General features: G+C 57.7%; 1 protein-coding gene across 1 annotated transcript in view; it reads right to left on the bottom strand.

Annotated features, from left to right (window-relative positions):
• Positions 1-10304, bottom strand: part of ABCA7 (ATP binding cassette subfamily A member 7) — a 22474-nt gene that overhangs the window by 2242 nt on the left and 9928 nt on the right. Inside the window, exons 18-36 of the mRNA XM_058428136.1 lie at positions 9340-9658; positions 9032-9080; positions 8758-8862; positions 8522-8676; positions 8169-8293; positions 7985-8083; positions 7510-7764; positions 6928-6960; positions 6624-6801; positions 6368-6537; positions 5797-5974; positions 5452-5567; positions 4833-4977; positions 4622-4745; positions 4112-4241; positions 3919-4039; positions 3774-3836; positions 956-1062; positions 531-672 (exon numbers count right to left, since the gene is read on the bottom strand). Of these exons, the coding sequence (XP_058284119.1) occupies positions 531-672; positions 956-1062; positions 3774-3836; positions 3919-4039; positions 4112-4241; positions 4622-4745; positions 4833-4977; positions 5452-5567; positions 5797-5974; positions 6368-6537; positions 6624-6801; positions 6928-6960; positions 7510-7764; positions 7985-8083; positions 8169-8293; positions 8522-8676; positions 8758-8862; positions 9032-9080; positions 9340-9658 (2614 nt within the window). The remainder of the gene's footprint in view (positions 1-530; positions 673-955; positions 1063-3773; positions 3837-3918; positions 4040-4111; positions 4242-4621; positions 4746-4832; positions 4978-5451; positions 5568-5796; positions 5975-6367; positions 6538-6623; positions 6802-6927; positions 6961-7509; positions 7765-7984; positions 8084-8168; positions 8294-8521; positions 8677-8757; positions 8863-9031; positions 9081-9339; positions 9659-10304) is intronic.

The raw sequence follows: 10304 nt of genomic DNA on the forward strand, positions 1-10304 counted from the left end.
TATGGGGCGGGGCCATGGTGTGGGTGGAGCCAGCATGGGTATGGGGCAGGGCCAGAAAGGGCATGGGGTGGGACGGGGTGAGGGTGGGGTGGGCCAGGGCAAAGACAAGACCCCCAAGCAGATGGAAGAGAGAGTGAAAGGACTGCAAACTGGGAATAGCCAGAGTGAGAAGGTGACCTTGAACCCAGCGAGAAAGGTGCAAAGCCCCAGGGGGTAGGCAGAAGAGGAGCAAGTGGGCAGGGCCACAGCAGGGAGACTCAAGCAGAAAGGGGCAACGTGCAGCGGAAGAAAGGGTGGGTGGACCAATGAGAATGTTGGAACTTGGTGGGGCGGGGCAAAGAGGCGGGCTAGCCACATCCCTATTGGACCAGGATGGGGGACAGAGGTATAGGGGAAGGAAGCAGGGTCTGGGGGCAGGGACGGGTATGGAGCCAAGGCGAGAGAGTGCAGGATTGGGCCAGGCTTTAGGGGCACGGCCTGGGTCGGGCGGGCCCTGGGAGGTGAGAGCAGTGGGGACAGAGTGGGCTCACCTGGGCAACCTGGGGCTCCGGGACACCGCGCAGGCGCGCAAACAGCTCCAGGTGCTCGCGGCCCGTCAGCAGCTCAAAGATGGCATCAGATTGAGGGCAGTAGCCCATATTGAGGTGCGCAGCACTGGGTTCCTGGGCCACGCTGGGGAAGGGGGTGCCGGGGGCTCAGAGAGCTGGCTAGTCCCTGACCATACTGGTGGCTAACACAGGGGTCTCGGGGTCCACCCATCCAGGGCCATGCTGATAAGGGACAGGAGTGTCTCAGGGCCTGGTCCGCGTGTGGGACGTAGGGGTGCAGGGGTCTCAGAGACCATGCAGGTGTGCGGCAGTGAGCCTAGTCCATGCATGGGAGGTGGAGGAGTGGGGAAGAACAAGGACGTCAGGGCCAACCCTGCCCCACCCCTACCCTACCTGGCGCCCCTCACCTGTGGCCTGCCAGCACAGCCTCGCCCCCGCTGGCCAATGTGTCCCCCGTCACCATGCGAAACGTGGACGTTTTCCCTGCTCCGTTCACACCCAGCAGCCCAAAACACTACAGGGATGCCCACAGATGGTGCTCAGTGAGACCCCAGGCCCTGGTTCCAGCACCTCTGATTTCTTTCTTTCTTTTTTTTTTTTGAGACCAAGTTTTGCTTTTGTTTCCCAAGCTGGACTGCAGTGGCGCGATCTTGGCTCACTGCAACCTCTGCCTCCCGTGTTCAAGCAATTCTCCTGCCTTAGCCCCCAAGTAGCTGGGGCTACAGACGTGTGCCACCATGCCCAGCTAATTTTTGTATTTTTTTTTTAGTAGAGACAGGGTTTCACCATGTTGGCCAGGATGATCTCGATCTCTTGACCTCGTGATCCGCCTGCCTTGGACTCCTAAAGTGCTGGGATTACAGGCGTGACCCACTGCGCCCGGCCTCTTTTTTTCTTCTGAGACTGAGTCTTGCTTTGTCGCCCAGGCTGAAGGGCAATGGCGCGATCTTGGCTCACTGCAACCTCCACCTCCCGGGTTCAAGCAATTCTCCTGTCTCAGGCTCTGGAGTAGCTGGGACTACAGGCGTGTGCCACCAAGCCCAGATAATTTTTGTATTTTTAGTAGAGACAGGGTTTTGGCATGTTTGCCAGGCTGGTCTCAAACTCCTGATCTCAAGTGATCCTCGCGCCTTGGCCTCCCAAAGTGCTGGGGTTACAGGTGTGAGCCACCACGCCCGGCCTCGGCACCTCTGATTTCTGAATGTCTACGTGGAAGGCCGTGGATGGGGCCCCAGAGGAGCTGGGCAGATATCGGGGTACGTAGCGAGGCATAAAGCTGTCACTTAGCAGGGAATGGCTTTTGGCACACAGTGGGCACCCTATAAAGGTCGTGTGCAGCAAGTGCTCAACAAATATCAGGGCATGAGATCTCCATATGTTTCTTGGCACACTGTGTGTACTTAGGCTGGGTGCACAGTCAGCCCAAGGTGGAGAGCTTGGCCAGCACACAGTAGATGCTTAGTAAAGATATACTGTGGGCCAGGCTCGGTGGCTCACACCTGTAACCTCAGCACTTTGGGAAGCCAAGGCGGGCCGATCTCCTGAGGTCAGGAGTTCAAGATCAGCCTGACCAACGTTGTGAAACCCCATCTCTACTAAAAATACAAAAATTAGCTGGGTGTGGTGGCAGGTGCCTGTAATCCCAGCTACTCAGGAGGCTGAGGCAGGAGAATCGCCTGAACCCGGGAGGCAGAGGTGGCAGTGAGCCGAGATCATGCCATTGCACTCCAACTTGGGTGGCAGAGCGAGACTTTGTCTCAAAAAAAAAAAAAAAAAAAAAAGGCTGGGCATGGTGGCTCACACCTGTGATCCCAGCACTTTGGGAGGCCAAGGCGGGTGGATCATTTGAGGTCAGGAGTGCAAGACCAGCCTGGCCAACACGGTGAAACCCCATCTCTACTAAAAATACAAAAATCAGCTGGGCATGGTGGTGTGTTCCTGTGGTCCCAGCTACTTGGGAGGCTGAGGCTGGAGAATCGCTTGAACCTGGGAGGCGGAGGTTACAGTGAGCCAAGGTTAGGCCATTGCACACCAAGCTGGGTGACAGTGAGACTCCATCTCAAAAGAAAAAACGAAAAAAAAATATATATATATACTGCAATGTGTGCTAACAAACAGCACTTGTTTGCAGATGTGTGCCAGCCCTAGTAGGTGGCCAATAAGTGGCACACAGCAAATACATCTGCACATAGTAGGTGCTTGAATGTGAACTGGTACAAAGCAGGTGCCTGATAAATGTTGGCCGTGAAGAAGTGCTTGATGTACATGTGTATACAATAGGGGTCCAATAAATTCTATTGATATTTGATAAACATTGATGGACACAAAAGTATTCAGTACACCTCTTTAGTGAGCACAGTGTGTGTTTAATAGAGGTAAGCATGCAGTAGGTGCTTAATGAGGTTTTGTTGGCTCAAAATAAATGCATAGGCCAGGCGCGGTGGCTCACGCCTGTAATCCCAGCACTTTGGGAGGCTGAGGTGGGTGGATCACGAGGTCAGGAGATCAAGACCATCCTGGCTAACATGGTGAAACCCCGTCTCTACTAAAAATACAAAAAATTAGCCAGGCGTAGTGGCGGGCGCCTGCAGTCCCAGCTACTTGGGAGGCTGAGGCAGGAAAATGGCGTGAACCCAGGAGGCAGAGCTTGCAGTGAGCTGAGATCTCGCCACTGCACTCCAGCCCGGGCGACAGAGCGAGACTCCGTCTCTAAAAACAAATAAAATAAGCTGGGTGCGGTGGCTCACGCCTGTAATCCCAGCACTCTGGGAGGCTGAGGCGGGTAGATCACCAGGTCAGGAGATCGAGACCATCCTGGCTAACACGGTGAAACCCCATCTCTACTAAAAATACAAAAAATTAGCAGGGCATGGTGGCGGGCGCCTGTAGTCCCAGCTACTCGGGAGGCTGAGGCAGGAGAATGGTGTGAACCTGGGAGGCGGAGCTTGCAGTGAGCCGAGATCGCACCACTGCACTCCAGCCCGGGTGACAGAGTGAGACTCCATCTCAAATAAATAAATAAATAAATAATAATAAAATAAAATAAAAATAGGAGCACAAATATTGGCACACAGTAGGTGCCCAATAAAAGGTGGTGAATGCACAGTAGTTGTTCAATGAAGGGCCTTGGGCACACAGTAGGTGTTCAGTAAAGGATGATGGGCAGGGCATGCAGTAGGGCAGGCTCTCACTGTCCCTGCACCTGGCCTCCACCCCTGGACTCACCTCACCAGGGGGGATCCCCAGGCACAAGCGGTCAACAGCTGGCATCCTCTGCCCGCGGTATACCTGGGAGAGTGCAGGTCCTTCAGAAAGGTGAGTGGACCAGTGGGAGCACCCCCCACCCAGCAGTCGACCTGACCACACCTACCTTGGTTAAGTTCCTCAGCACCAACACGTCCCCTTGGGTAGCTCCTCGGACCACCCGCTCCCGTTCACGGGCTACATCCTCATCTTCCTCTCCCAGGAGTGGCAGGGACCTCACCTTGGGCCTGGGGACAGAACATTTGTGGGCCTAAAGTAGGTCTTTGGCCCCTGCCACCCTCTCCGTAGACCTCACTAACTGTGGCAGGAGTTGGCTTCGGTGCTGCAGCAGTAGTGTGAAGAGAAGGAAGAGGGGCCCCTGTATCACCATGGCCAAGAGGTTCTTGCCGACCACTTCCCAGCGCAGGGGTGACTGGAACTGCCTGTCTCCTGTGGATATAGAAAGGAGGGACTGGGTCCATGAGAGTCTTGGTTTCTGGCCCCTTCTCCATTCATGTCACTCTGGATTCTTAAGGGAAAGGAACACAAATTGGATAGGCCACTCAGCTGGAATCTAACTGGCATAGAAAACAGAAGTTTTATCACCTCCCTTAATTACAGCCTTAGGCCTCTTGTGATGTAATCTAAGACAGAATTAGCTTTTTGTAACTGCTTTTTTGCACCTCCAACTTGGCCCAATCTTAGGGCCACCTAAGAACCCTGGCTGTCTCCCTGGGGGGCTGTTTTTCTCCACTCTGTATAATTAACTCTAGGTCTTCAAGGGTGCTAGCTATCTGTAGCCATGGTCCCACCTGACAGGAAGTTCTCACCCAAGCGCTCAAAGGCATCAGCCATGGCCTGGTTCCGCACCATGTCAATGAGCCCCCGGCCCAAGCAGAAGTGGGGGAAGATAAGGAAGACCTGTTTCAAGATCCGGCTCACCTCCTGCAGCTTCTGCTCAAGGGCGGGAAGAGGGATGTCGGTCATAGGCTGAGTCCAACGACCCAACTCAGCCCAAGCCCCAGCCTCATGGTGCCCCACCTGATCAGAGAAGAGCTCAAGCACAAAGGTGGCCATGCTTCCATTGATGCCAATAAAGAGGTTTATGCAGGTGAGCACCACATAGGCCGTGCTGGGCACGGAGAAGAAGAAGGAGGCTGGGTACATGAGCGGTGTGATCGACCAGCTGAAGGGACAATAGGAGTCACTGGAGTAACTACTCAGACTGAGAAGCCCTGAGAGGAATAAAAATCTCCATTCTCATCTTCTCTGCCTTAGACATTGACATTTTCACCCAAAGCACATTTCTGTTTTTTATTTTCTTTCTCTCTTTCTCTCTTTCTTTCTTTTTTAGAGGTGGGTCTCTCTATGTTACCCAGGCTGGTCTCAAACTCCTGGCCTCAAGCAGTCCTCCTGCCTCGGCCTCCCAAAGTACTGGGATTACAGGCATGGGCTGCCTTAGGCCTCTACTAATATGAGCCAGGATAAGATGAGCTTTTAAGGCCACCTTGGCACACCACTGAATTGGATTACACATGGCACCACCTCAGACCTCCATATCCTCTCCTTGGGAGCTACTGCAGAGTTCTATCTCAGCAGCATTAGTGGGGAAGGCAGTAAGGGGCAGTAAGAATAGGCCCTGAGGGACTGGGGGCCTCACCCATACAGTAGTAGCAACAGCAGGAGAGCAGGCAGGTTGGCAGGGGCCACATATGCCCTCTGCTGGAAGGCCAGAAAGATGAGCACCACGATGCACGCTGGCACCAAGTAGTTACACTGCATTGGAGATGGCAGTTACCTTTATCAGTGTGAAGAGGTGGGGACTGCCACCCTCAGCCCTGTTCCCATCCTGACCTCCTTGCTTTTTGAGTAGGAAGGCACAAAGTCTCCCACAATCCTCAAGACTTTACCCAGGCTATCTTGGACAAGCCCCTGCCTACAAGGGGCCAGACAGGGCAGTGGCAAGCAGTGGCTGGGCCCCCACCCGTCCAAGCAGCCCCCACACCATGTCCCAGAGAAAGTTGCCGAGCCAGTAGAGGGTGGGGGACAGGCCCCCCATGAGCTGCAGGTGCTTGGCTCGGGTGACTCGCTCCTCAATGAGGACAAGAGTGAAGCTGGCCGGGACGAAGGACATGGCAAAGACCACACAGATGGAGACGAGGACGTCCACTGAGGAGGCCATCCTGGAGGTGAGGACATGAGGGCTGTTGTAGGGTGAGGGTGCATGGGTTGCTCAGAGCAGAGCTGAACACGCCATTGATGGGACAAAGGTCTATGGGGCAGTCAGCAGTGGCAGAGATGGCGGGGGCAATTTAGGGATGAGGGTGCCTGGGATTTGGCAGCAGAGGTTGTACAGGTCTCAGGCAGGATAAAGGTTGGTGGGACGAGGATGTATGGGGGAGGCTGGGGCCCGCTGAGCCTGAGGAGGTTCCATTTCCCTGGCTCAGGGAGCAGAGGAACAGTTTCTATCCCCCATTTATAAAGCAAGAGTGTGTCAGGGTTCAAATCCAGCTCCCACCACCCCAAACGACAGAGCAATGGCGGCAGGGTAGGACATGCAGGGTGGAGGGACTCACAGCGCGGCCTCAGACAGCTGCTCCTTGGTGAGGTTCAAGGGGTGGTTGAGTGTGGTGATGCTGTGGGTGTGACGGGCCGGGCCTGGGGGCAGGTGAGCACGTAGGATTGCGTTGTTGGCTCGGTTGACAAAGGCCACCATGGAGTGCCAGCCTTTGTTGTTGAACCAGATCTGGGTGGGGGTCAAGGTCATAGGGTCAGAGCAACAGGGTTGGACCTTGCTGTGACAGGACACCCACCTGCCCCCCCAGTTCCCACCTTGAGACTGTCCTGAGCATCCAGGCTGTGAGCCCAGGCTGTGAGGTTTTTCAGGACACGGTCGAGGGCCCCGCCAGGCAGGGGGCTCAGCAGCGCCCACAACTCCTCCACTGAGTGGCCCAACTCTTGGCCCGAGGGCAGGCCTGGGTCTCGGCCCCCCAGCGAGAAGCCTCCATACCTGTGGGGCCGTGCAGGCAGGGAAGGGGAGCTGAGGGCCGGGGTGCCGGGAGAGCTCCCAGGGGGCAGGCAGAGGGGCATGGGAGTGGAACTGGGGCAGGGGACCCCAAGCTAGACCCCTCCTCACCTGACCTCATTCACCCACTTCTTAGTCTTCAGGCTGTGGGAGAGACGGACAGAGTTACAGGCAGAGACAGTGATGCAGGACAGAGAGAGAGATGGTGAGAGTGGCCCACAGAGTCAAGGGTGGGACAAAAACAGGAAAGAAATCTGGGCGCGGTGGCTCCCGCCTGCAATCCCAACACTTTGGGAGGCCAAGGCAGGTGGATCACCTGAGGTGAGGAGTTCGAGACCAGCGTGGCAACATGGTGAAACCCCGTCTCTACTAAAAATACAAAAACTAGCCAGGAGTGGTGGCGGGCACCTGTAATCCCAGCTACTCGGGAGGCTAAGGCAGGAGAATTGCTTGAAACTGGGAGGTGGAGGTTGCAGTGAGCTGAGATCACACCCCTGCACTCCAGCCTGGGCAACAGAGGGAGACTCCATCTCAAAAAAAAAAAAGAGGAGAGAAAGGTACGCAAGACTCCCAGCCCGGAGCCCCAAGCTGGGCATCCGACCCCTCCACTTCCTCCTCCAGGACCATACCAGCCCCAGCAACCCAAGGACCCACGCTGTAGCCAGGGAAACTGAGTCCTGGGGCATGGCTCACCCCTGGCGCACCAGGCGCGGGTAGGTCTTGACCAGGAAGTCAGACAGGTTCCGGCCTGTCAGGTTCTGAATCACTTCCCCAGAGCCGGTCACTGCCTGGGGCGGAGGGGGACCACCAGCTGCAGCCGGGCAGTCGGGCAGCAGGCGCCGGGCACCGGGCCGGCTACACTGGCAGGCTGGGGACGGAGACTCTGGGGTCCAGTTGCCACTGGCCAAGACCTTGGCCACTTCAGCAGGAACTTCTGGCGCCGAGAACCTGCAGACAGTGGGCTGTGCACACTCAGGGGCGCTGTAGGGTCAAGGTGCAGGTCTGTGGGCACCCAGCTTCTGGGGGCTCCTGGAGACACAGAGGTTCCCAGCTCCCAGGTGGGCACAGGGGATGCTCCAGGTGCCCCTTGAGGGCCCCCTGGCCAGGGACCAGATGGGAAAACTGAGGCCAGAGAGGGGCAAGGTCCAGGCCCACAAGACGCCCTCACCTGTTGGAGCTATGCTGCACGGTGGGCTCCTCCAGTCCTGCCTCCTCCAGCAGTGCCTCGAGCAGCCGGGCACGTCCAGGGTCCCCTGGGGCATCCTCACTGTGTGTGAGGGGAGATGTAGGGTCAGGGCTGTAACCCCAGGTCCGTAGTCTTCCTGCCACCAGCCCCTTCCTTCTGCACCCACCTGAAGAAGGACACCTGAGCACCGTACATGGTGGGACTGAGCCGCAGAGCCGGGTAGTGCCCGAAAGGAGGCACGATGAGGCTGAACACGAGGGCCAGGCCCACAAAGAGGGCAGGCAGCACGATCTGAGGGACCAGCCCATCAGCTGCTGCTTCCACCCATCCTCCGGTCTTGCTTGCACCTGTCCCTGCTCCTGCTCTACAACCACCCATGGCTCCCCAGTGCCCTCAGTAAATGTGCTCCGGGTTGGGAATACACACGGGGGTAAGGGTTTGGATTAGGCCACTGAGTGGACGGCCAGGGTAGGGAACTCAGGGACTCCCATGCGACTCCCTGGTGCCGGCCCTCCTCACCTGCGCGAACAGGCCACGGCGGCTGCGGCGGGCAAGCAGAAAGCGCTTCAGAAGCAGGGCCTGGAGCTGCTGGCGGGTCAGTGCCCAACCCTGTACCCGGCCCACGGCGTCTGGCCCAGAGCCCTGGAGGGCCTGGGTCTCTGGGGCTGACCCAGCTGTGAGGGATGAGAGGGTCAGCGCTCACACTGCTGTCGGGGGTGGCTGGGAGGACCACAGGGCCACTGGGGAGGACTTACCTGGCTCCCCGTTCTCCAGCGCTGTCTCCTCTGGAGGCATCTTGAGCCGCAGGGTCACGTCTAGGCCAGCAATGCCTGTGCATAAGTGCTGCCCGCAGCAGCCATCTGCAGGGCCATTGGGGTCAGGGTCAAAGTTGAGGGTCATGGATTGGGGGATCAGGAATCAGGTATAGGGGTAAAGGCTATGCCTTGGGCCAGACTAAGCCAGGGATGGGGACTTGGCCTCTGGTCCCACTCTGGACTGGGGTCAGGGGTCAGGGAGCTGCGGCCGCACCCTCCATATTTGTGTCTGCAGCACACTCCTCCACCACCTTCAGGAAGATCTGGGGAGACAAGCAGGGGCTCAGAGCCTGGACACGCACAGGGAGACCTGGGGGTTTGTGAGCCCCCCAACCCCTCCTACACCATGGGTCCCCCAGGCCTTCCCAAGGGACATCTGAGCCACCAAGCTCCTCATGTGCCATGCCTCCTCCCTGAATGTCCCTGCTGCTCGTAAACACACTCCTATTCATCCTTCAAAACACCACCTCCTCCAGGCAGCCCTCCTCCCAGCCCCACCTCACCACCACCCAGGCCTCACACCTCCTCGAGGCTGGTGTCGGAGATCCCGTAGCCAGTGAGCCTCAGCTCCGCCAGCCGCGTGTCTAGCTCTTGGAAGAGTGTGGCGAAGCTGCCGTCATGGGCACCCGTGTAGGGCAGCACCAGCACCAGCTCGTGTGGCAGCTCCTCCACCAGCCGTGCCCCGGGCACCCAGTGCTGCACCAGGGCCAGCAGCTGAGGAGTGCCTGCGTGGACAGAGGGGTGCCTCAGGGAGCCCCAGCTCACGCCCCATCCCAGTCTCCCTGGGGAAGAGGCATTGGTGACCTGTGAGGGGACTGTCCCTGCAGACAGAGAGCAGGGTTAAGAATGTAGGCCAGGTGCGGCCAGGCGCAGTGGCTCACGCCTGTAATCCCAGCACTTTGGAGGTCGAGGCAGGCGGATCACTTGAGGTCAGGAGTTTGAGACCAGCCTGACCAACATGGTGAAACCCCATTTCTACCAAAAATGCAAAAATTAGCCAGGCATGGTGGAACCCACCTGTAATCCCAGCTACTCGGGAGGCTGAGGCAGGAGAAACGCTTGAACCCAGGAGGCAGAGATTGCAGTGAGCCGAGATCACACCACTGCACTCCAGCCTGGGCGACAGAGCAAGACTCAACAACAAACAAAAAGAGATCTTGACCGCAGTGCTGGACCTAGGGCGGAGGTCAGGGGTAGGTTCATCTCTGGCCTCAGCGCTGGTTGAGTTAAAGGTGGGGTCAGTGTTCAAGTTCGTCTCATTGTTCTGGCTCAGCCCAGGGATGGGGGCATCGTCTCAGGTTCTCGAGTGCTCTCCTCCTCCTCCCCTACTCCTACCCCTCCTCCTCCCCTCCTCCTCGTTCTCCTTCTCCCCATTCCCCCTCCTACTCCTCCCCTCCTCCTCCCCCTCCTCTTCTCCTCCTCCCCATCCCCCCTCCTCCTCTCCCTTCTCCTCCCCCTCCCCCTCCTACCCCTCCCCTTCTCCTCCC

The sequence above is a fragment of the Hylobates moloch genome, unplaced genomic scaffold (genome assembly GCF_009828535.3).
Source record: "Hylobates moloch isolate HMO894 unplaced genomic scaffold, HMol_V3 SCAFFOLD_15, whole genome shotgun sequence".
Classification (NCBI taxonomy): domain Eukaryota; kingdom Metazoa; phylum Chordata; class Mammalia; order Primates; family Hylobatidae; genus Hylobates; species Hylobates moloch.